Below are 25,993 nucleotides of genomic sequence, written 5' to 3' on the forward strand. Positions count from 1 at the left end.
GGGGTTTTAATTTTACGGGGATCTGAGTTTTCGGCTCACCCAGGGGTTTTAGTTTTACAGGGATCTAAGTTTTCGACTCACACAAGGGCTTGCGTTTTGCAGGGATCTGAGTTTTCGACTCACCCAGGGGTTTTAATTTTGCGGGGATCTGAGTTTTCGACTCACACAGGGGTTTTAGTTTTACAGGGATCGGAGTTGTCCACTCACCCAGGGGTTTTAGTTTTACAGGGATTTAAATTTTCGACTCACCCAGGGGTTTTAGTTTTACGGGGATCTGAGTTTTCGCCTTACCCAGGGGTTTTAGTTTTACGGGGATCTGAGTTTTCGACTCACCCAGGGGTTTTAGTTTTACGGGGATCTGAGTTTCTGACTCACCCAGGGGTCTTAGTTTTACGGGGATCTGAGTTTTTGACTCACCCAGGGGTTTTAGTTTTACGGGGATCTGAGTTTTCGACTCACCCAGGGGTTTCAGTTTTACGGGGATCTGAGTTTTTGACTCATCCAGGGGTCTTAGTTTTACAGGGATCTGAGTTTTCGACCCACCCAGGGGTTTCAGTTTTACGGGGATGGGAGTTGTCGACTCACCCAGGGGTTTTAGTTTTACAGTTATCTGAATTTTTGCCTCACCCAGGGGTTTGAGTTTTACGGGAATCTGAGTTTTCGACTCACACAGGGGTTTGAGTTTTACGAGCATCTGAGTTTTCGAATCACCCAGGGGTTTGAATTTTACGGGGATCTGAGTTTTTGACTCACCCAGGGGTCCTAGTTTTACGGGGTTCTGAGATTTCGACTCACACAGGGGTTTGAGTTTTAGGGGATCTGAATTTTCGATTCACACAGGGGTTTGAGTTTTAGGGGGATCTGAGTTTTCGACTCACCCATGGGTTTGAGTTTTAAGGGGATCTCAATATTCGACTCACACAGGGGTTTGAGTTTTACGGGGATCTTAGTTTTCGACTCACACAGGGGTTTGAGTTTTACGGAGATCTCAGTTTTTGACTTGCCCAGGAGTTTCAGTTTTACAAGGATCTGAGTTTACGCCCCACCCAGGGGTTTTAGTTTTACAGGGATCTGAGTTTTCGCCTCACCCACGCGTTTTAGTTTTACGGAGATCTGAGCTTTTGACTTACCCAGGGGTTTGCGTTTTACGGGGATCTGAGTTTTCTACTCACCCACGCGTTTTAGTTTTACGGAGATCTGAGCTTTTGACTTACCCAGGGGTTTGCGTTTTACGGGGATCTGAGTTTTCGCCTCACACAGGGGTTTGTGTTTTACGGGGATCTGAGTTTTCCACTCACCCACGGGTTTTAGTTTTACGGAGATCTGAGCTTTAGACCTACCCAGGGGTTTGCGTTTTACGGGTATCTGAGTTTTCGACTCACCCAGGGGTTTTAATTTTACGGGGATCTGAGTTTTCGACTCACCCAGGGGTTTTAATTTTACGGGGATCTGAGTTTTCGACTCACCCAGGGGTTTTAATTTTACGGGGATCTGAGTTTTCGACTCACCCAGGGGTTTAATTTTACGGGCATCTGAGTTTTCGACTCACCCAGGGGTTTTAGTTTTACGGGGATCTGAGTTTTTGCCTCACCCAGGGGTTTGCGTTTTACGGGGATCTGAGTTTTCGACTCACCCAAGGGTTTGCGTTTTACGGGGATCTGAGTTTTCGACTCACCCAGGGGTTTGAGTTTTACAGGGATCTAAGTTTTCGCCTCACCCAGGGGTTTGCGTTTTACATGGATCTGAGTTTTCGCCTCACCCAGGGGTTTGCGTTTTACGGGGATCTGAGTTTTCGACTCACACAGGGGTTTGAGTTTTACAGGGATCTAAGTTTTTGACTCACACAGGCCTTTGCGTTTTACGGGGATCTGAGTTCTCGACTCACCCAGGGGTTTTAATTTTACGGGGATCTGAGTTTTTGTCTTACCCAGGGGTTTTAGTTTTACAGGGATCTAAGTTTTCGACTCACACAGGGGCTTGCGTTTTACGGGGATCTGAGTTTTCGACTCACCCAGGGGTTTTAGTTTTACAGGGATCGGAGTTGTCGACTCACCCAGGGGTTTTAGTTTTACAGGGATTTAAATTTTCGACTCACACAGGGGTTTGAGTTTTCGACTCACACAGGGGTTTGAGTTTTACGGAAACTGAGTTTTCGACTCACACAGGGGTTTGAGTTTTACGGGCATCTGAGTTTTTGACTCATCCAGGGGTCTTAGTTTTACAGGGATCTGAGTTTTCGACTCACCCAGGGGTTTCAGTTTTACGGGGATCGGAGTTGTCGACTTACCCAGGGGTTTTAGTTTTACAGGGATCTGAATTTTCGCCTCACCCAGGGGTTTGAGTTTTACGGGAATCTGAGTTTTCGACTCACACAGGGGTTTGAGTTTTACGGGCATCTGAGTTTTCGACTCACCCAGGGGTTTGAATTTTAGGGGGATCTGAATTTTCGACTTACACAGGGGTTTGAGTTTTACGGGGAGCTGAGTTTTCGACTCACCCAGGGGTCTTACTTTTACGGGGTTCTGAGTTTTCGATTCACACAGGGGTTTGAGTTTTAGGGGGATCTGAATTTTCGATTCACACAGAGGTTTGAGTTTTACAGGGATCTGAATTTTCGACTCACACAGGGGTTTGAGTTTTAGGGGGATCTGAGTTTTCGACTCACACAGGGGTTTGAGTTTTAGGGGGATCTGAGTTTTCGACTCACCCGGGGGTTTGAGTTTTAGGGGGATCTGAATTTTCGACGCACACAGGGGTTTGAGTTTTACGGGGATCTCAGTTTTTGACTTGCCCAGGAGTTTCAGTTTTACAAGGATCTGAGTTTACGCCTCACCCAGGGGTTTTAGTTTTACAGGGATCTGAGTTTTCGCCTCACCCAGGGGTTTTAGTTTTACGGGGATCTGAGTTTTCTACTCACCCAGGGGTTTTAGTTTTACGGGGATCTGAGTTTTTGACTCACCCAGGGGTCTTAGTTTTACGGGGATCTGAGTTTTCGACTCACACAGGGGTTTTAGTTTTACAGGGATCTGAGTTTTCGCCTTACCCAGGGGTTTGCGTTTTACGGGGATCTGAGTTTTCGACTAGCCCAGGGGTTTGCGTTTTACGGGGATCTGAGTTTTCGCCTCACCCGGGGTTTTTCGTTTTTCAGGGATCTGAGTTTTCGACTCACCCAGGGATTTCCGTTTTACAAGGATCTTACCCAGGGGTTTGCGTTTTACGGGGATCTGAGTTTTCGACTCACTAAGAGGTCTCAGTTTAACGGAGATCTGAGTTCTCGTGACACCCAGGGGTTTGCGTTTAACGGGCATCTGAGTTTTCGAGACACCCAGGGGTTTTAATTTTACAGGGATCTGAGTTTTTGACTTACCCAGGGGTTTGCGTTTTACGGGGATCTGAGTTTTCGACTCACTAAGAGGTCTCAGTTTAACGGAGATCTGAGTTCTCGTGACACCCAGGGGTTTGCGTTTAACGGGCATCTGAGTTTTCGAGACACCCAGGGGTTTGAGTTTTACAGGAATCTGAGCTTTTGACTTACCCAGGGGTTTGCGTTTTACGGGGATCTGAGTTTTCACCTCACACAGGGGTTTGTGTTTTACGGGGATCTGAGTTTTCCACTCACCCACGGGTTTTAGTTTTACGGAGATCTGAGTTTTTGACTTACCCAGAGGTTTGAGTTTTAGAGGAATCTAAGTTTTCGCCTCACCCAGGGGTTTACGTTTTACGGGGATCTGAGTTTTCCACTCACCCACGGGTTTTAGTTTTACGGAGATCTGAGCTTTTGACTTACCCAGGGGTTTTCGTTTTACGGGGATCTGAGTTTTCGCCTCACACAGGGGTTTGTGTTTTACGGGGATCTGAGTTTTCCACTCACCCACGGGTTTTAGTTTTACGGAGATCTGAGTTTTTGACTTACCCAGAGGTTTGAGTTTTAGAGGGATCTAAGTTTGCGCCTCACCCAGGGGTTTACGTTTTACGGGGATCTGAGTTTTCCACTCACCCACGGGTTTTAGTTTTACGGAGATCTGAGCTTCTGACTTACCCAGGGGTTTGCGTTTTACGGGGATCTGAGTTTTCGACTCACCCAGGGGTTTGCGTTTTACATGGATCTGAATTCTCGACTCACATAGGGGTTTTAGTTTTACGGGGATCTGAGTTTTTGACTTACCCAGGGGTTTGAGTTTTACGGGGATCTGAGTTTTCTAGACACTCAGGGGTCTTAGTTTTACGGAGATCTGAGTTTTATAGACACCCAGGGTCTTAGTTTTACGGGGATCTGAGTTTCTAGATACCCAGGGGTTTTAGTTCAACGGAGATCTGAGTTTTCTAGACACCCAGGGGTCTTAGTTTTACGGGGATCTGAGTTTTTAAGACACCCAGGGGTTTTAGTTTTACGGAGATCTGAGTTTTCTAGACACCCAGGGGTTTTAGTTTTACGGGGATCTGAGTTTTTCTGGGATTTGGGTTATCGACGCACCCACGGGTTTGCGTTTTACGGGGATCTGAGGGTTCGACTCACCCAGGGCTTTGAGTTTTACGGAGATCTGAGTTTTTGAGACCCCCAGGGGTTTTAGTTGTACCGAGATCTGAGTTTTTGAGTCACCTGGAGGTCTGAGTTTTACAATGATCCGAATTTTCGAGATACCCAGGGCTTTGAATTTTACTCAGATCTGAGTTTACGAGAAACCCAGGGGTTACACCTCAGCTAAGACGCTAATTATCAGATATGGCTCCACTCGGGAACAAATTTATATTGTTTATACTGTTTATTCCGGTTTTTTATGCAAGTCATTCGATATACAAACGCCCTTCCATCTTTCAGTTGTTAAGAAAGACAAAACAGATAGATTTTTTAACCAGGAACATGTTATTAAAGTCGAAAAGAATACAGCTTAATAGTTTACGGTCTGGTGGAATTAAACATCGTCATTGTTTTGTCGGTGACTTTGTAACATTTAAATAGCTTACGACAAAAAGTAACAAAAATGTTCATATGGTAGCCCCCCACGCAGTCGTTTTTAGGGGACTCGTATTACCTCCTCCCCACAAACGCCTGCTAGACTGCAAGCAGTCCCTTTCTGGTCAGTCGAGAGGGTGCGCTCACAGCGCAGCGAGACTGGAGCGAGGAGAAATAAACGAGAAGAGACTGGGGGAGAGAAGGAAAAGAAAGGGTTTAAAAGTGTTGACGGGCCTGCACGACTCCTGCAGTTCGCTAAAAGATTGGTCTTAAAGCCTTTATAGCGTATCTCTGCTTCATGAGATGTTAATCTTGATCATGAAGGGAAAAACTCAAATATACTGAATGGAGATTTTCTTTATGATCATTCTGAGCCGTTAGGAGAAGTTCTTCATATGCCATTGGATATGCTAGCTCTGTGGCATTTGTTTAGGTTCACCGGCTCGGATTAACTGCAAGATATCAGACAGCGCTAAATAAATGCTATTTATGAAGACATAGGATCCGGGGATTTCTTAACTGACTCGTGATTTCATGCTTATCTGCAGTGAGATTGCAGGCTGTTCGTTTATCACGTATATGAGAGTCTAATAGATCCGTGTCTTTAGGAGACAGCGCTAAATATATGTCATCTAGGAAGACATAGGATCCGTGGAATTCGTTACTCGTGATTTCAAGTTGTTGCTATAACCTGCGGTGAGATTGCAGGGTGTTCGTTTATCACGTATATAATATTCTATCAGATCCACGTCTTTACAAAATTGATTACTGTTGTCTCTCGCTTTCGAGAGCTTTGGCATCTTGCAGTTGTTTTCAGCTCTGTTGCTCAGTTCGTGACTGAAAGACGAGTATTATGTTCTTGGAGCTGACATGTATCTCCATTGTTTTGTGCGTTAGCTCGCATCCGGCAGATATTCAAAGCTAAGACAGTCAGTAACTGTCATGGGAGTCTCTAGGATGCTTCAGCGATTTCTTCTGACAAGTGTTTAGTGTTGTTTCTCAGGCAAGACTGCAGTTTCGATTCTCTATGAATCTCATCAGTTGCCACTGAAAGTTCTGTCAGCGTCGGAGCAAATTATGCTGTTTTGAGTTTATATATCCTCTTTGACCGTTAGGCGGATCGAAATTTTGCGCCTGCTTTCTTATTGGTTCTTGAGTTTGAACCAATGGTGTATCTTTTAAGCGAGCCAATGGCGCAAGAGGATTTTCGATCCTGATGCCAGCTAAGGTCAAAGTGTTTAGTTTCTGACAAAGGCCGGTGTTTAACTTTCCAGATATTTGGCTTACTTGCGGTTCTAAAAGAGCATTTTGTGCGTTGAGTAAGTGAATCTTTTGCTCTCAGCATTGCTTAAGCCTGTAGTAAAACTGGAAAACATGGTTGTCTCATGCGAGGCAGAACGGGGCCCGTCCATTATTGTCATAATCAGAGTTTAAAAGTGTTGACGGGCCTGCACGACTCCTGCAGTTCGCTAAAAGATTGGTCTTAAAGCCTTTATAGCGTATCTCTGCTTCATGAGATGTTAATCTTGATCATGAAGGGAAAAACTCAAATATACTGAATGGAGATTTTCTTTATGATCATTCTGAGCCGTTAGGAGAAGTTCTTCATATGCCATTGGATATGCTAGCTCTGTGGCATTTGTTTAGGTTCACCGGCTCGGATTAACTGCAAGATATCAGACAGCGCTAAATAAATAGACTGGAGCGAGGAGAAATAAACGAGAAGAGACTGGGGGAGAGAAGGAAAAGAAAGGGACTGCGCTGCTAACTGTAACAAATGCGTTCGAATTTCCCGTCGCTCCAGCAACGGAAAATTCCGATTGGTCCATAGACAATAGCTGCTGTCAAACAAGTTTGATGTGTAATTAACTTCTTCACACGTTTGATGTCAACACTTCAGATCACTAGGAAAATGGTTTCAGTCGTGAAAGAGAGTAGCAGCGATGTCTTCGTAAATTTAAGCGATAAAGTCGGCGGCTTAGTTCTCAAAGAGGGACGGAAGCTAGCAGTAGAAGCGCTCTTGTCGGGAAAAGATGTAATGGCCGTTCTTGCCCCTGGTTTTGGGAAATCCATTATATATCAAAGCTTTGTATTAAATAGCGAAAAACTTTGCCATCACGGCTTCGATCGTGGTTGTTGTTCCGCTTCGCAGTATTATCGAAGACTAGTTGCAGTCAAATGACTTTGGTTTAAAAGCAGTTGCCTTCGACAAGATCCCAAAATTATTTTACTAGTGTCAACTAGTACAATGTAATTTTCGCATCCGCGGAACAAGCTTTGTCGGCAGAATTCACCGCAGAATGCTTAAACATGATATTAACAACAGCTTTCCAGTTGTCCTGTACCACGTTCTTAATTACACTTTGGGCGTTTGTGTCGTCGATTTCTTTTACTCTGGGCCTCGAAAAAAAAATTTAAATGCACCACAACTTCTAGAGATTTTGGCTTTTCAGAGAAGCTTGGATCAATGCCCAAGCTCGGCGATTCTTCTCTTTGCTCCTATATTCTGGTGATTGAATAACAATGTTGAGTTGTTATTTATTAGCTGTCATTCAGTAAATTGGTTTTTTAATGGGTTTAACGAATTGTGGGCGGAGTTACCCTGAACGCATCTGTTACAGCTAAGAGCGCAGTCCCTTTCTTTTCCTTTCCCCTCTTTCACGCCTCTCACCAAGCTCCCCTCCGCTCGTTTGCTCCAGTTTTTTCGCGCTCGGCTATTTCGCGCGACCTCTCGACTATCCAGAAAGGGACTGCTTGCAGTCTACGCCTGCTTACCCAAGCGCCACATTCCTTTCCGCCGCTAAGCCAATCACAGTGAACCTTCTAAAATCTGGAAGGTTGACCTTGACCTCAGAACGCCTCTCGCGGGAACAGTGAAAAATATCACAACGGAGACAGAACTTGACCGAGCTTACGTGAACTTTTAGCACCGTGTGCCCTACGTTCAAAATTTCTCGTGTAAATGCCTGCGCCTATCAACTGACTGCAATAAAAACTTTCGTGACGGGAAATGGCGATATTTTCGTCAATTTGCCGACTGGTTATCCAAAGCCGCTTTAATATTTATCAAGCTTTGGGGAAGAGGTAATACGATTCCCCTAAAAACGACTGCGTGGGAGGCTATTCATATGGTAGATCACTCTGTTTTTAACAAGCTTATCGGCCTTATGAAGCTGTTTTCTGGCGCTTAAGTTGGCAGACAGGTCCCTGTTGAATATTTCCTAACAGGCGCATGTTGTTTGCCCTAACAGGAAAAAAATTTCGATTAAGGTTGTATTAATGAGAAAACGCCACGTCTCGCTCAAAAATGTCCCAACTAAATCGTTGGACGTACCCGACATGTTTTGTCCATCGAAATACGAATCATATTAAAGCCAGAGATCTGACTTGTGGTATGTTATTAATATCAGTAATGTAGACAATTTTCATGTTGCGCTTCACATCCCGTGGATTGGTAGGGGTTTTTAGCTCCAGGGCCGAAAAGATTGGCATACGGTATCTTGGCGCTTAAAGAAGTACATAAGGTAGTATTCTGTTTCTATAGACTTAAATTGACACGGCATTTGAAAAACTAAAAAGCACTTTGATGTCAGGTAAGGTTCTTATTTTACACGATTACCTTCGTTATAAAATCAAGCTCCTAAGCACTTTGTCTCCTTCTTCTTTTTAGTCATCGTCAGTCCTCCACGCCACTTTTTTATCTCTTTCTCGTTTCCTCCTGACTTTCTCTTTCCTTTTCTTCCTTTCTCTCTCTTTTTCACCTTGAATCTTTTGAGGCACCGATACAGGGCCAGGCCAGCGTGTTTCAGGTTTTGCTAGATATTTATCGATGCGTTCCTCCATTTAAGAGATCTGCTGCGGGTGATCACGCATTTCTATTTTCCTCAACGATTTAAAACCTTTTCTCTGTGTCTGTCTGTTTTCACAGAAATCAGCGAGATGACGTAAAACGATTTCCCATGCGGCACTGAATTTCTTCTCTTTGCCACCAAACACAAGTTGTAAGCGACTGATCTCTCTGTAGAAGTCCCTCATGCGTAGCAATTCTTGGTGAAAATTCTGAAGCTGCTTTCTGTATTCTAGGTTGGGAATAGTTTTTTCAAGCCCTTGAATAACTAGTTCGAGATCAGCTTTCTCCAGATCCAGTACTCCCACCTGCACTGCATAACAAACAGTATTTTTAAACTTGTCTCTTAAACCTTTGGAGCAAAACGTGTATTTATAAAGATAGTAATCTACTCGCAGAACATTGTTGTTTGCAATAACGACATGAGATGCCATGGTTTCTGCTTCACCTTCCGGTGTCTTTTCAAGTAGTTCATTCACATCTGTCAATGCCATTTTTATTAAGCCATCAACAAACTCAGTGCGAAACGCTTCACTTAGGCACTTTTCGATTTCTGCAACAGTTGCCCTCTGTGTTGCAATCAAATGCTTTTCTAATGTTCCGACCACTGTCGCTACTGGAAACTGTTTATCTTCAATGGCCGCGACTTTCATTTTTTTTGTCCCTGTTTCAATTTTAGTGGCCAACATTTGTTGGATTAGCTGGAGTTGTTCATTCGTTTCTTCTTTGTTATCGTTTTCTGACTGATCTGTCCCTTTCGTAAAGCTGCTGATCGTTTGTCCCATCAGTCTGCCGGGTTGTTTTGTCCTGAAGGTAATTACCTCAAAATTGCGGTATTGTGAAATAAAACTGCTTTGCTGATGGAGTTTGGCACGTCTTTGGAAGCTTTGCAGTCATTTACATTGACTGGAATATAATTAATTCAAGATTTAATTATTAATCGCGGAAATGTTACGTCTTTGGTACCGTAATTAATGACTTCAAAGGAATGTTACAAGACATAAGATTAAATACCTATATGCCGTAATGTCCAACTTTGTTTCAAACGTTTATTTCTCTCTTCCTGTAAATTTGAGATGCTCAGTTCCATCGGAGAAAAAGGAAAATCTCTTTGATGTGAGACGTCCTCTTCAAGAGTCATTGCACCTTTATCTAACAATTAAGTTTTTCTTTACTGATCAGGTATGTTTTCACTCAAGAGAACGCCCCGAGCATGTAATATTTCGATACGATATTTGATGACTCGATAACAAGTAATATTGAATGATAAGCGAAACACTTTCCTGTTCTTGAAAAATAAGATACATTAGCGAGAGTCTGGTGAATGAGCACGGTTACGGCTATTTCATGATTAAAATTTAAAAAAAACGCCTACCTATGTAACCACAAATATAAGTAGCATTAACCCTTCTAACAATTACCTATACATATTGGCTTTCAAAAGAAAACAACACAAGATTGTTTACATTCTCTTAATACAACTCATTAAGTACGAAAACAAAAAGACTTTACGAAGAATTTGAAGCCTCCTTAGTGCTGCTTATGCATTCTGCCTAAAGCGAAAAACTCGGTAATAAACAGGAAGATCTAGAGCTGTCTTTTTCCTTCAACAGATCGAGCCACCAACTAGACACTTGTCGGCATTAATAATAAATTGTTTATAATAAACACACCATATGCATGGTTATCATCAACCTTTTCACACAACTGGAGTACCCAACATTCCTACTTGGTCTTATTTGTTGTCGGAGAAGTAGAAAAATTTGAAATTTTGTTGTTATGTATATTGACATTTTTGTTACATTTTACGAGGTGTTTTTTACAGTTGAACTCTGACGAAAACTCAGTGAGTTAATCATAGTGAAATCCGAATTCTGAGGCGATGAACACCTACTGATGCATTTTGTCTCATCTTCAGTAAAATCGCCTGGTAGCTTGGAAGTATAAAGAGGGGAGGGGAGAGAGGGGATAAAGATGGGCCTTTTAATTGTAAACCAATGGTTAAAGACTCAAGTGACTACTAATATTTTATTCGCTGTTCACTCAGAGTACAATGATTCCTTTACAGTCTCCATAGGAAATTGCTGATGATTCGTTTCCTTGTAAACATGTCAAATGAGAGGTATTCAGAAATGATCATGAAGTTCTGTCAAGGATTTTTACATTCAACGTTTATGAAGCTTCTAGTCTTTTTTTTAATACACTGCTCAAGTTGTTTTTAACAGTTGAACTAGTGGTTATATATTTTGTCGTTGAAAACGTTAACCTACGGCCGGTGGTGGCACAAAACTCGCCTTGTTTTAGAGCTACAAAATATATAATTTGAAAATCACTGAACTAAACTAGTGCATATTGCATTTTCACACAGAAGTAATATATTGAAAACCATTACATCACACGCCGAAAAAATCCGAGCCAAACACACAGTATTCAGTTTTTTTTTTTTCTACTCCGGCTGTGAAGATTTCAGGGCGGCAATACGCAGTTGATTGATGACTTTGTACAGCTCTTCCATGTACTTTCCCTCCTCCTGTAGTTTTTCGGCGGCGGCTTGTATCTTCCCCGCACCAATGGTCCTGTCAAGCTCGTAAAGCACGACTTGTGGATCCACTTTCTGAAGATCAAGTACTGCCATTTGTACCACGTAGCACAAAGCATTCTGTACTTTATCTCGAAGACCTTTAGAGCTGAAATCATATTTGTACATATGGTAGTCGACTCGAAGAATGCTGTTATTTGCATAGACAACATGAAAGCCCCTCTTTTCTTTTTCTCCTGCAGCTGCGTTGCCAAGAAGCTCGTTCAAGGCTGCTGTTACTAAGTTGTGAAGACCATCAAGGAACTCTCCTTTAAAAAGATCATCCAGAGTTTTCTGGATCTCCTCAGAAGGTGCCTCTTTTACTTGCACCATGTACTTCTCCGTCTTGTCTACTACTGCAATTATGGGAAGGGATTTATCTTCAAAGGCTCTTGCCTCCATTTCTGTAGAGTAAGCTGCGAGTTTAGCGGAGACTAACTTTTGCAGTATTTGAACTGTCTCTTTCACGTTGTCTTCAACATCGTCCTCCCCTAGAAAAGCGCTGAGAATTTTTCCCATTTTGGATTTTGCGGCACAAGAACAGGTTTCGTAACGTGCACCTTCTGAGGTTGTGCTGAACTAACAGCTTGAGTATTCGGGGCTTGGCTAAAAACAAGTTTAATGTGTAGCATAACTGCGCGTTCTCAAGAGGTCGGAAGTGACGTCCATTCAAATTACTTGGGCTTAAGAATGTATTTTCTTGGGGCAAACTCCAAACACAATGCTAAACAGATGAGGTTTCAATTCATTAATTAATTCTTTATTTTTATTATAGACGTCGACTAAGTATTCCGCATTGCTCACGTAGCACAAAGAAGAAAAATCAAAACATATGATCACATTTTTTTAAAAAATATACTCCATACTCCACTTGCTCAGCTCAAGTTATATTGCGTATCAAATATAAACATTTACGCTCTATTTTTTCGTTAGTTAATCATCAGTAAGTTAAAGATACAGTATAGGTAATTTTCGTGGTGTGCGATTACAGCGAGGCAAGCCGAGACATGAGATCAATGTTGCGGTTTGCATATATTTATTTTCCTGTTGAGGGGCACTTACAAAAAAAAAATGATTGATTGGGCCATTTTATAGGTATTCCATGCATAGGTTAAAAGTTGGACGACACATAGCCGGTTCAAGATGTCGACTAGAAAGGATAGTCAAGTGTTGCGGTTGTCTAAAATGACATTTGACATTTGTCACAAAATTAAAAATCTGCGATGTAAATTGTTTTCGAATCAAAAACTCATGTTTAAGGCTAGCATCTCAGTTCCACTGACGTGATTTTAATGTTTACACGCTGGACCAAACCGAGTATTTAAAAAAAAAATCCTCGACTTTTAACATGGTTTTCTAAGCGGCACAGTTTTGCGCGCGTTCTACTAGGCTCCTAACCACGTGACATGCTATCGGCAGAAATGAAAAAATGGTTCTTTGGAAAGGCAAGTTTATTTTGGTAAGTTAATAGCATATATTGCAATACAGGAAAGTCACTGGCTATGTAACAAAACAAAATACACGTAAACCAACTCCATGTTGGCACTGCACACTTGGTTGACTAACTCCATCGGGTGAAATAATTGTGAAGTATTCTGTTTTGCAAAGGAAGGTGATAATTCATTCGATCTTTCCATCAGTTGTTAAGGAAGACCAAACAGATTGATTCTGTAACCAGGAACATGTTATTAAACATTGTTACATGAGGGCCACTTCACATTTTCATCAGCAATTAGCAGTATTTGCGTAAGTAATCGGCTGCTATTTTAAAAGCATAAAACAACACTCGTTTCCATTTCCCAAAATGACCTTGGATATTGACTTCAACTTAAAGTTGTTTTAAACTGAAGAATAAAAGGAAAAACCATTTCATCATTCCATTAACCACTACACAACGAGGGCTAGCTGCCGAACATGATTGCACGTAATACTGCATTTTATGTAGGTTACGCAGAAGATGTTCGGCGTGGGTTTCCAAATAGCTTGGCGTACTTGGCGCATGATCGTGGTCTTTCGCGTGAAAAGGCGCCGGTAAGACAGAGCTAATGCCTGGCTTTAGATTACCTCGGAGGCTTAATGGCCTGACAAAAAATGACCTAGGCTTTTGATGCATTTCTAAAACTTAAAAGTTTAAAACTTTTTACGGGGGAGCATGTCCCCGGACCCCCCTAGATTGCCTCACGCTAACGCGTTGGCTATCGTTCCCCCACCCCCACTCCAAAGCCTGCTCCGCGGGCCCTGTAAAAGAACTGTTTTTGTCCAAAAATATGCAGGATTTCTCTCCCGGTGTAAGATTTAGAGTGAACAGGCGGTCGACATAACATTTCCTTGGCACACGCGCTTTGGCAGCCGCTTGGCGTGGAAATGTGGAAGTTCGAAACTCTCGGCGTATTTTCGGCGTGGGACGTAAACGGAATGCACCATGGAGTCGTAATTGCAAGCAAACCGTTTTCAAATTAGTGCTTACGGTAACCCTAAATACTATAGATCGGTACGAAACCCCAAAGCACTGTTGCTCAGCCTGACTGAAACTCCATTTACTCAGATCTGCCACCTCTACTGGGGACCGTATCTCCGGCTTCTATTGCTGCCCCGAGACTATCATGTAACACGCTAACCGGCAAACTATCAGAAATTCAGAGTCTGTCTCAACGTCTGAAGCTCGCTTAAAGACCGATATCTTTAACTCAGTGTACGGTGTTTTTAGGTTTGTAGTGATCTGTTTAGACTTATGTTTTGAATAGTTTATTTTTAGTTTTGATGTTTTTTTTTTTTTTAATTTCCATCTAAAATAATAATGTAAAGGCATTGAGTCTTGATACACTCTTGTATAATTTTGGGTCTGAGGCTGAACGTTCTTAATTTCTTTGGCAATTTGAGGCTGAAAAGTTCTTAAGATATTCTTAAGTTATCTGTTATAGTATTTCAATAAATCTATGCGGACGTGACCAAGACAGCTATTATGATTATTTGGTTAATTGGACAATATAGACTGAATTTTTAAATGTATTATTTTGTCCGTATTGATATTGCTCATTTCAAAAACATTTGTTCGGAATAAAAATGTTTTTAACTGACTCTCAGTCTGGCTAATGTTCTTAGTATGTTCTTTAATTTTATTTAATCTCAGCCTCAGCGTTATAAAGGTCCTTACAAAAAAAAGAGAGTGTATATTACGCTTGTAAGATTATATTATAACAAATGAGCGGCCCTGAAGAGACTTCAAAACATTATGAAGTGTTTTGTTTTCCTACTTAATAATGTAAAGTACCTTCCGCTGTTTTCATCGAGTGACAATAGGTACTTGTTAACAAGATTACTGCTACTCATATTTGTGGTTTCATAAGTACCTAGTTGACAGTTTTATTTTAATAGATAAAGCCACAAATTTTCCTGTTAGCTGTGATCACACATCTGGTTTTCGCTAATGGATCTTATTTTTCTGCTTAACTTTGTATGGTTGTTGATTTCGAGATAAAAGTTTGACTAAAATGGTGAGGCTGTCGAAGAAAACATCTCGCACTACCAGAGGTTTGAAGATTGACTCTATGACTTCCGGCGTGTGAATTGAACACTCCAAATTTTCATGACGAAGAGACGTTGGTGAACAAAGGAGAACATTACAGGTATTCAATTTAATGTATCGTAACATTGATTTTGAGTTGACTTCTTATTGTTACCATCCACTCCCCGGAGATTTGAAATTTTAATTTTTTTGACAGGGTCTCAAAGGAGGTAGTGGGGGTGGGAAGGGGAGGGTTTAGAAGCCCTGGAGACCCGAAAGTTTTTTTCTGTGGAGCCCCCGGTGCCGGAAGTGTCCTGAGTCCTGGACGTACGGCTAAAAAAAAAACCCGTGTACGTATATTTGGTCATATTTGAGCGTCATAACAGTTGCGTAATTGCGAAACTATCAGGATTTTTATGAGGAAAAGGTTCCCTATGTGAAGGTAAAACTACGATCGATTTTTTTGTGTGCTCGGGAAATGCTGCGATACTTGAATCGTAAATTAATTACTTTCCAGTCAATGTTAATGACAACAAATCTTCAAACATGTGTCAAACTTCATCAGCAAAAGGAGTTTAATTTCATATTATCGTGATTTTAAGGTTATTACTTTCAGAAGCAACCGGCCCAGCAAGAGAACGGAAAACACGGAAGACTGATGGGACAAACGATCAGCAGCTTTACCAAAGGTACGGAACAGTCAGAAAACAATAACAAAGAAGAAACGATTGACCAACTCCAGCTAATTCAACAAATGTTGGCCACTAAAATTGAAACAGAGACAAACAAAATGAGAGTCGCGGCCATTGAAGATAAATGGTTTCCAGTAGCGACAGTGGTCGGAACGTTAGAAAAGCATTTGATTGCAACAGAGAGGACAACTGTTGCAGAAATCGAAAAGTGCCTAAGTGAAGCGTTTCGCACTGAGTTTGTTGATGGCTTAATTAAAATGGCATTGGCAGATGTAAATGAACTACTTGAAAATACATCTGAAGGTGAAGCAGAAACAATGGCATCTCATGTCGTTATTGCAAACAACAGTGTTCTGCGAGTAGATTACTATCTTTATAAATACACGTTTTGCTCCAAAGGTTTAAGAGACAAGTTTAAAAATACTGTTTGTTATGCAGTGCAATTGGGAGTACTGGATCTTGAGAAAGCTGATCTCGAGCTAGTCATTCAAGGGCTTGAAAAAACTATTCCCAACCTAGAATACCGAAAGCAGCGTCAGAATTTTCACCAAGAATTACTACGCATGAGGGACTTCTACCGAGAGATCACTCGCTTACAACAAGTGTTTGCTCGTAAAGAGAAGAAATCCGACACATCATGGGAAAACATTTTGTGTCATTTTCTTCTCCTGACCGATTTTCAACAAAACCGACAGACACCGACGAAAACCTTTAGATTATCGAAGGAAATGGAAAGGAACAATACCCCAAAAAAGGAAACGGAAGTTCGCGGCGTCGACCAGTGCTGTTCTGAAACATTGGAAGAAATTCCTGATACACAATCACAAGTGTCTGTATCGTCACCACAGACGTTTTACGACACAGAAAAAGGAGAGAGGAAGAAAGCTAGAGAAGGAGACATTGAGAATTTAGTAAGCGAGGGCCAAACAACCGACATGGAAGGACAACGATTAAGAAGTCGTAGAAAATTTAATTCAGTAGAGTTCCGTTTGCTTAAATTTCTTTTCCTAAAGCCTTTCCACTCATGAAAAACATGCGAAAGTTAATTCGGTCCATGCTCTGAGGCTATTAATGTTCTAATCCATACTCGTCTCCAGGGTTTCTGAGCGTTGCTTTACAAGATGGTGACTGGTCGGAACAAAGCGAGAAGAAGGTTGTATAAAAATAAAGCACGGACAACTGAAATTTAACGTAAAGGATTTCATTTATCCTCGTATATTTTCCTAGAAGTAATAAAAGAATATAATTTTTTTGTTTGCAATCACGCGCATGTTTGTTTGGATGTATCTGCCCAACAATAGTAAGCAAGACAATGTGCTCAAACTCACCTGTATCCTTGGCTACTAGTTTAAGTGCTACTGCGCATACTCGGTGCCAAGCCCGTTCAAAGGGGCAGTCTGTTCGCTACTCACCATGCAATTACTATTTAAACGAACGCGACCGTTAGCAACGTAACCTTTCTGTTCGAGGTAGAGATGTTCTAGACCACTGTTGTTCAGGATGGTAGAACAGAATTTGATAGATAGTGAATGTCCTGAATTAAACTACATTAAACGTTTGACTGAAATTGTGAATTTGCCTGTCAATAAATATTCAAACTGAGGATGTATATCGTCTAAAACCAAACACCCGATTTTGTACCACGTGATATTTTGTCCCGCAGTGAGAAGTCTTTTTCTCGGCATCCGAGCGAGCCATAAGCGGGAACAGCCTTCCACCATGATCGAAACCGAGGCTCAAAAAGAGAATTATTAAAAGGGGCCAGGGCGATAGTGAGAGATAGTCTCTCTCACCCAGGACTCCTCTAAACCTTCGTTCTCTCACAAGGCACTCCTAATCCCTGGAGTTTCCCGAGATGGCAAATAACTTGCTTGATGTCCTGAAAAAAAGATAAGTTCCTTCGAGGGGCGTCGGCTAAAACATAGCCAAGTTCACGTTGTACCGGATCAGTTTTGGATCCAAGAAAAAATAAAATAACTTGCCCCTTTGCACCTCAGTTCACACCGTGAAGACTTTTAATGGTGGAAGGTTTGTACCTGCGCTAAAGAAGCAGGCACTGTTTGATCCACACCAGTCCTATATAGCCATATATACATGGTGTTTGTCGCGCAAATTTCGTCCGATTACAGAGCTATACGCATTCAAACTGTATCTCGGATCTGTGCAAGTTTTGTAGTGCGTACATGGCCATAAATTTGTTTATTAACACGTTCTCTAAATGCCCCACTGGTCTCCTTCTTATCAAGGCCTTCCGACAGATATTGAGGGGAATTTAGTTCGAGTAAATCTCTCTCTCTTCTCCGCAGAAGCCTTTTCACTCTAAGGGGCTGGGGAGAGTGAAATAACGAGGAGCGCGGGGAATGATGGCTTATCCCGTCGTCCCCAGCGCCCCTTTTTTACTCAATTTCCATTTTCCTTCCCATTTCCTTTCTTATTTTACGAAGGAGGCACTGCGGAATATATATACAGAGAGTAAATATGCCATCTAATCCGGAAAATGTGTCGGATGAGATTGATGCGGTATCATCAAAGACAAACTACCAAGATTTAATGCATTCGAATTTATTGCCATCATGGTTTTTTACAGCATATAAAAAGTTATCCTACATCCAAAAAATAGTCTAATCATTTAGTATTGTTTCTATCTAGGACCCTTCTACTATCATGCGCTGTTCAACAATGTTTGTTTTGGCGATAAAAGAGGTCTGGCTTGCTGTACAAGCTGTGGAAAAGTACCATTCACGGTTAAATTTGATCAGTACAGTTCAGTTTTGAAACTACAAAAAGAAGAACATTTAGAAGTGCTATCATGCACCCTCTTTACATTCTTTTTTTTTTTTTTTTTTTCACTGTAGTTTGCGGTTGCTTGGTGCTGATAATTCTTCCGATACAAAACTATACATTGCTTACTCCTTATAAAATGGGTTAACAGCTTAACATTTATATTTACATGCGCGACACTTCAATTATTACAACCAATTACTATGATAATCATTTTACAACTTGGTAGTCTATTATTCCACCTAGCGATCTGAAAGAAATATGCAACAAAATAGTCTTTGCCGCATAACTAAATAATCCACGGTTGCCTTTCTAGAGCGGTTGTGCTTTCACGGCCGTCGGTCAATTCCAAGAGTGCCTCCACCCCCACCCCCACCGGTTGACACCGACATCGTGCAGTGTCTCCATTACTGCATGTCCATGGTTTGATTTGTTGAGAGGAAGCAAATCATCTTCACACTAGCCCCATCGCACTTTATCGACTATAATTAGAGCGATTTTCGATCGACTGTCGTGGAAACGAAAATCAATTTAGTGATTACATCCGGTGGTAATAAATGTAGTGGACCAATCAGAAATCGAAGCAAATAAAGCTGCAGCCAAAGTAAAGCGCGGGAAAGCAAGCACTAGTGCCAAGCGCGGGAAAGAAACATGCGATCGGTGCCGAACGCGGGAAAAAATGCGACCGGTAGGAAGCGCGGTAAAGCAAGCAACCAGTGTTACGCGCGGGAAAAGGAAGCAACTAGTGCCAAGCCCGGCAAAAGGCAGCCAAGCGTAGGAGATCACGCGATCGGTGCCGAACGCGGGAAAACGTACATTAACTCCAGATTGGTAAAGAGGCGGATTGTTTGCTCTGATTGGTTAGAGCACGTTGCACGAGTTTAGCAAAGAAAAATCGGGGATCGGGTAAGACATCATTTACATTGACGGTCAATCAAAAAAAACCGCTCTAATTACACTGAGCTGGCATTATCCTCCGATTGTAATCATGGTAACTATTCTCATTTCCTCGCTGCACTTCTTGGTCGGGACCGTGCTGAACTGTTGCGCCGTCCAGACCGCTGGCCACCTCCAAGCATGGCTAAGGCGCTTGCTGCAGCCGTAAGTAGGTCCTGCGGAGTGATTATAAAGTTTCAACCATTTGACTGTTTAATCCACAATAGCAACCAGCATCCATTTTTCCTTACAATATCACTGCCTGAACAAACATACTAAAGACCTTTAAAAATTCTAGTGCGAGCACGAGTACGACTACAAGTTTTCTCAATAGACAAAGAGCGAGCGCGAGTGAACCAGTGCCATTTTGGCGGGAAAACGAGATAGCCGTCGCCATTTCACTACGACATTTTGTGAGAACGTCGTAGCGGCGAAAACAAGTACTCCAAACGTCGGTGATCTGGTCTTTTTTCAAATCACAGAAGGGCTTAGGTATTATCATTAAAAACAAACTCCCTGGGATATCTCATCTTAGTACTACGCAAAAAAGTTGAAGTCAAATCTCGTCTTCGTATTTGTACTCGAACTAATCTAAAGAAAAGTGCTACGGTCATTGAAATCAATGAGGTTCTTTCCTACGAGGCTTAATTAGTAGGAAACCTGTCTACTTTCCGGAGCCAAAACTTTCCATATAAGAATGATCGTTGTCTAATTTTGTGATTCTAAATCACCCGATTAATTATTACTCCGTTTGTACTACGCTCAGTCTGTTATCATAACTCAGTTCGCTCACCACTGACAACAGACTACAACAAATCCTTGCAGTATGCAGGATGTTTGTTCCATGAACCTAGTTTAATGGCCTCAGCTCCCACGAGTCTCCTGTAGCTCAGTGGTAGAGCATCCGAACTAGTAATCAGAAGGCCCTACGTTCGATTCCTGATAGAAGCACGTGGATTTCCTTTTTCCGAGTATGCCTTTGTCACTCACTGAATAATACATCATTCTCAATTTAATTTGATCTTCTGCATAAGAGTCCCGCACAAAAAAACCTGCGCTAATCGTAAGTATAACAAAATTCTCGAATCTGATTGGCTATAAACAGCCATGGTTGGCCACAGGACTCCGTGTAGTCCACTTCGGTATGTAATCACACTCGTGATTAAACAAATCGTACTACTCTCGCTACGCGGTGGTCCTATTTTGTTAACCAGAGACAACAGGCCGAATTAGACTCCACTCTGAGTCTTGTGACCATTATAAGAAAGGATTTTATCTTCTGTACAAATGAAGCACCAGCAGTAAGTTTTATAAGAAGTCACGTGCTTACCTCGTGTTCCTCATCTGAGAACTTTGTTTTGGCTTCAGAGAGCATTTTGGTAATGTTTGCATTTAGTTTCATTTCATCCTTGATGTCCTCTGGTGACAAGAAAATTAAAAAGAAAAAGGAAATAAGTTTTCTTTCACGCGTTTTATTAGGCAGAGGCACTCAGGGTCACAAGCGAGGTGACCAATATTGCGAGCCCAAGTTCACCGCGGTCAAATGTAAAAATTCCGTAAAAAGTCAATTAAATACAAGGTTATTTACTTTGCGACCTCAAAGATCATGCGTTTTGTGCGAGTCTGAGTTTACTACATAATTTTACGATTTACTAAAAAAGGTTCAAGTGTAAAATGAAGTATATGGAGACTGGTCGGCACAGTGTGTCTTTGCTTTCTGTTTGACTGTGTGACATGTTTCCTGAACCGTTTATAAATAAATCGTAATATGATTTAGTAAATCTACAGACTCACAAAAACTTATCACCTTTGAGCTCTCGTTTGGCCGCGTTTAAACAGCCCATTTATCAACCTCGTACCCAGTGCAATCCCCGACGGGGCCACAACGCGGATTACCCTGGGCAGGAGGTTGCCCAAGAATCAAAGGCCAGATCTCAAACATCGGGAACTACCTCGCCTTAGTCCCTACTGTTTTCGAAAAGCGATATAGTTTTTTAACGTCCCAAATAAGTTCGTTTGGGAGACAAGGCAACGACTTATCACCGTCCAGTAACGCCATCATTTGAGCTAAAACAAGGTGTTAAGGACGGCCAGTATTCACCAGTTATTCTTGGTTGTCCGGTCGGAATTCGAATCCGCGACTTCACGCGTTCCACAGAAATCGAGAGGCCAGACAACAGTAAAGGTTACATTCATTATATGTTCAAGGTAGGTGTATTTCATATTTACAAACTGGAAGTTACAAGGGAATTTTCCATCTCTACCTACCGTATTCTACAAGCTCAGAGAAGAGGATGCAAATATTCTCTACGACCTCGTCATTGTCTTTCATGTTACTAAAACAAAAGAGAGAAAATGAAGATACTTGAGGCGCCCTTACACCAGGTTTTTTTTTTTGCAACGTGTCTCGTAATTTTGCGGCAACAAAAGTTGCATGAAAAATTGCCTAGTGGCGTACATTGCTGTGAAATGAACATGTCTCGCATCGTTTCTGTTGCGGCGATGTGTTGCACGACAGCAAAGTAAATCTTCGGTGAATAGCGAGCAAATGAGAGTAAGCTTACTTGTATGCCGCTATAATACTTTCTATTCCTTCAACCTTGAGCAACTGGTATGCACAGACCTCTGAAAAAATGTCAAATGAAAATATTCAGTACAAACTTTGGATTACTGTACTTTTTAAATGCGACCAAGCATACGATCAGACATCACCTCACTTCTGGTAGTGATAATTAATAGTAATAATCATAATTATATATAATTGTAAAAGTTAAAGGGGATTTTGCTGAAGTTTTGATAAAATTATTGTAAACTTGTGAATACGAACCCTCTCTCAGCAGCAAACCGCTCACACAACTCCAAAAGGAAAAGAGACTTCTAGTAAATGCTTGAATAATCCTTTTAGACGTTTACAGCAATTTTAGCATAGATTTTTCAGCTTGAAAAACTAAGTGTACTTGGTAATAATAACAGCATAGCATAGCATGGCATAGCCGGCACAGCATAGCATAGGCGGCATAGCATAGCATAGCATACCATAGCATAGCATGGCATAGCATAGCATAGCATAGCATAGCATAGCATAGCATAGCATAGCATGGCATAGTCGGCCATCCTAGTATAGTAAAGTATAACTTTTAACAAAACTGGGCTGTTATTTTTAGGTTTGTTTTGGTGTAATTTTCAAAGTATTACTAAAAATAGCGTATTCTCTTTTAAGGAAACGTGGGAAATTAAGTAACACCAGTATACTTCACAATTGATTAAGGACGGTGCCTACTTTTGTTACTGCGCATACGTTCTGCGCACCTCGAGATACTCGGTTTGCTATGGGTGGTGCCTGCTAATACAGGGATATTTTTGCGCGGTTTAAAACTATGCAGAGAAAGCAGAACTTAGCAAGTGCTCTTGGTATGCAAAAAAAAAATTGGGGTTAACCATGCATTTTTCAGAGATAAAAAAGCTTCAATTTTGAACAAAACGCCATACATTTCTTTGTATTTTACTGTTTTTTTAGAATAATTGTTGCGAAATTATCTCTAAAAAATGCGTGGTTACCTCCAAATTTCTTTTTGGATTTCAATAACCTTTGCTAAGATCTGCTTTCCCAGCATAGTCATAAACCAAACAAAAATACTTCTTTATGAGCAGGCACCGTCCTTAACTTCACCAGCTCACCTCGAGCCTCCACAATACTTGCCAGTGCCATACAAGCATTCTTTATGACCTTTGTTTCCTACAAAATAACAAAACGAATAGTGTATAAGCAGATGGCTATCTGGAGCTATAGATTACACCTTGTCCCAAGTCACCATTAGCGTGCAGTACAATGTGACGTCACTCGTTGAGCTGATCGCGTCCGGGTTGACCGCGATCGAACGTAAAAAATAAGAAAGTCCCTTAAAGAGAAGGTTTCCATTTTGAGAGCACAGAGCTGAGAAGTTTTTGGTAAGTCTGTGAGTTGACTAAATCATTTGACGATTTGCTCGGCCTAAAAAAGTTTCAGGAAACATTACGTGAATTCGTCTTCCACATGTCACAAATTTAAACAGAAAACAAAAACACACCACCAAACAGTCTCCTCATAAAGACTTGAAACATTTTTGGTAAATCGTGAAATGATTTAGAAACTCACAGACTCACAAACAAAAAAAATATCTCGGATTTTTCTTATTTCTTACGTTGAACCGCGATTAAGCATCCGGGACGCCTCGCGCTATCGCAGCTTATCGCGTTCGGCTCCAAGGCTCCCACATTAACTCGGTTCGCTCGATAAGCGCGCATAGCCCTGGGAATTAGGGAGTTTAAAAGGCAATGTCCCTAAAAGCGTTCCACTCGATTTCAGACTCGAAAACACTTTTGCCTCATATTTATATCATCAATACCACTATCCATCCTTATAACGAAAATGCAGTTAGAACGAGGAAATAGTTTATTTTACTGCCATTATCAGCATTTCATCTCTGAACGACCGTTACCGGCTAAAATATGCAAATTTTAGACGCTGTTATTCAGGTTTTTAACGATCGTTAAAAGCTACTGCGGGCCGTTAAAACCTAGACCATTTGTACTCATTTGGAAGTATATTGCTTCTTCTTACTGTTCCAATACGATTTAGCCGTATTTCTCTGTAATCAGCAAAAACAGGTTATCGTTATTCTAGTAATTCAATTAAGTAAGCAAACTGCACCAAAATATGCCTCGGAAATTTCACAAAATTCTTAAAAGTGGCAGCTAACCTAGACTTAAAAACATGTTTTGGTTAAAGATAAAGAGGTATTCTATCAATTTATGCAATAAAACTTGTGGCACAACGCGATTCAGGATTAAAGTTTTCGATTGAAATTTGCATATTGATGCTGAATTTTCATTGCGTGACACAGGCTGCTTCAGTGACAGAAAAATTTCTCGTCCAGTTATTCAAATATTTGCCACGTCTTCTATTTTCCAACCAAAAACTTTATCTCTCTAGTTCTTCCTTCTTCAATGATACCTGTTGTTCCAAAATTCCACAAGTGTACGTAAGTTTTAAGCTTGATAAATCCCAACATTTGTGTTAAAGTGCAGTGTTCTTTAAATTGTCAAGATGCAGATTTCAAATTTCTTTTCAGAAGCAAACCTCTTTTACTTTAAAATGTGGTCCAGTGTGAAGCAGCTGCATTACCCAGTATTTGATACGACTTTATCTCCATCACATTTTAAAAATGAACGTTAGATGTTAAAAAAGTAAATCTCCCACAGCGTTATTAAATATTCGCGAACAAGTCAGAAACGTTTGGACAAGGACTACAAGAACTGGAATGCGGACCGCGAATAAATAGTTTTGCTTTATTTAATTATCACTTCACAGGAGCACACATCTTTACCTAATTTAAAGACCTTTCCTAATGAAATTTCAATAAGATGGTTTCGTCCTGTCACTGTCTGTTTCTTCTATTGAGAATGGTCAGCTATATTGCACACGCTCCTTGGTCCACAGTCCGGGATCCAACGCTACTCCACTTACACAGCCAGTTGGCAGCGAAGTTGGCACGCGCAAATATTACAGCGCTGATACCACAACTTCAACATGAATCTCGAATCGTGCAGCTTTAGGCAAATTAAGAAAATAGCGTGTGGAAGTTCGCGCAATTTGTCCCAAATGGTTAAAGTAGATGAATGTCAGGACACAATTACGACTCAGCTTGAAACCTGTCATCTATCAAAGTCTGGACTCAGTGAAGCGCAACTAATACTGTCAAGGGCCGGTCATTTTGACCTTACGAAAGATCAAATACAACAGATGGTAATTTGCCCACAAGATCGGCATAAACTCGGAAAATTTTGGCGGCCACCTCGTTCTTGCCAGTATCCATCGCATAGTGGACCAAGAAAAAAACTTTGTAACAAAAGGCATGTAATTGGTTAGGAGACTGCGAAGAACACACAGTCGGTTTTCAAAGTCACCGTGGGAATAGGATCACGTAAGAATTAAAAATACCACGTGACGAGGAGGCCATGGTGGGGGTCAAAACGAAAGAATATTTCCTCGAAGAATTTACATGAAAATAGATTTTAGTTCCCAGAGGAGAGAAATGCTTTTATTCTTGACCACCAACATGGCCGCCGTGACGTCACGTGCAAACCAGCAATACCGTAAAATTCCGAAAATAAGCCCCGGGGCTTATATTTTTCAAAGCTTATTTTTGGAGGGGCTTATATACGGAGGAAAATTTGGGTGTCAAAATCGATTGGGCTAGCTATAGAAGTACATTTACCGTTTTTGCTTTGATTTACTTTGTATTTAAGGGCAATTTTCCAAGTACAAGTTCCGGGGGGCTTATATTTGGCGGGGCTTAATTATACACGGAGAGGCTTATTTTCGGAATTTTACGGTAATTTAATTACTTAATTCTTTATCAAGATATCGAGATGAGTGTTTATCTTCTTTGAGAAGACAAAGGGAAAAGGAAAAAATTTTGATGATAATGATAATGACGACGACGATGATGATGACGAAGTACTGTAATCGTTACTGTTGTCATAAAAATTGCAAGATCATGATGAACTCAGTAGTTCACTCAATCTTTTCTATTCAGCAATATGTGGGAAGTGTAGAAGCAAACATAAGGAAGAGATAGACAAAAGTAGGAAATGGCTTAAGGTGGGGCTCTACCTGAATTTGAGTGAAATTTGAAGAGTTTTAAGAATGGATAGAAGA

General features: G+C 41.2%; 1 protein-coding gene across 1 annotated transcript in view; it reads right to left on the reverse strand.

Moving 5' to 3' along the window:
- Positions 1 to 18,122: 18,122 nt before the first annotated feature.
- The window catches only part of LOC146469702 (serine/threonine kinase-like domain-containing protein STKLD1), a 32,667-nt gene continuing 24,796 nt past the window's right edge, over positions 18,123 to 25,993 (reverse strand). Inside the window, exons 24-28 of the mRNA XM_085123005.1 lie at positions 22,972 to 23,029; positions 21,858 to 21,918; positions 21,562 to 21,629; positions 20,624 to 20,712; positions 18,123 to 19,469 (exon numbers count right to left, since the gene is read on the reverse strand). Of these exons, the coding sequence (XP_084979131.1) occupies positions 19,359 to 19,469; positions 20,624 to 20,712; positions 21,562 to 21,629; positions 21,858 to 21,918; positions 22,972 to 23,029 (387 nt within the window). The 3' untranslated portion in view covers positions 18,123 to 19,358. The remainder of the gene's footprint in view (positions 19,470 to 20,623; positions 20,713 to 21,561; positions 21,630 to 21,857; positions 21,919 to 22,971; positions 23,030 to 25,993) is intronic.

This window comes from Pavona decussata, unplaced genomic scaffold (genome assembly GCF_977016875.1).
Source record: "Pavona decussata unplaced genomic scaffold, jaPavDecu1.1 SCAFFOLD_120, whole genome shotgun sequence".
Classification (NCBI taxonomy): domain Eukaryota; kingdom Metazoa; phylum Cnidaria; class Anthozoa; order Scleractinia; family Agariciidae; genus Pavona; species Pavona decussata.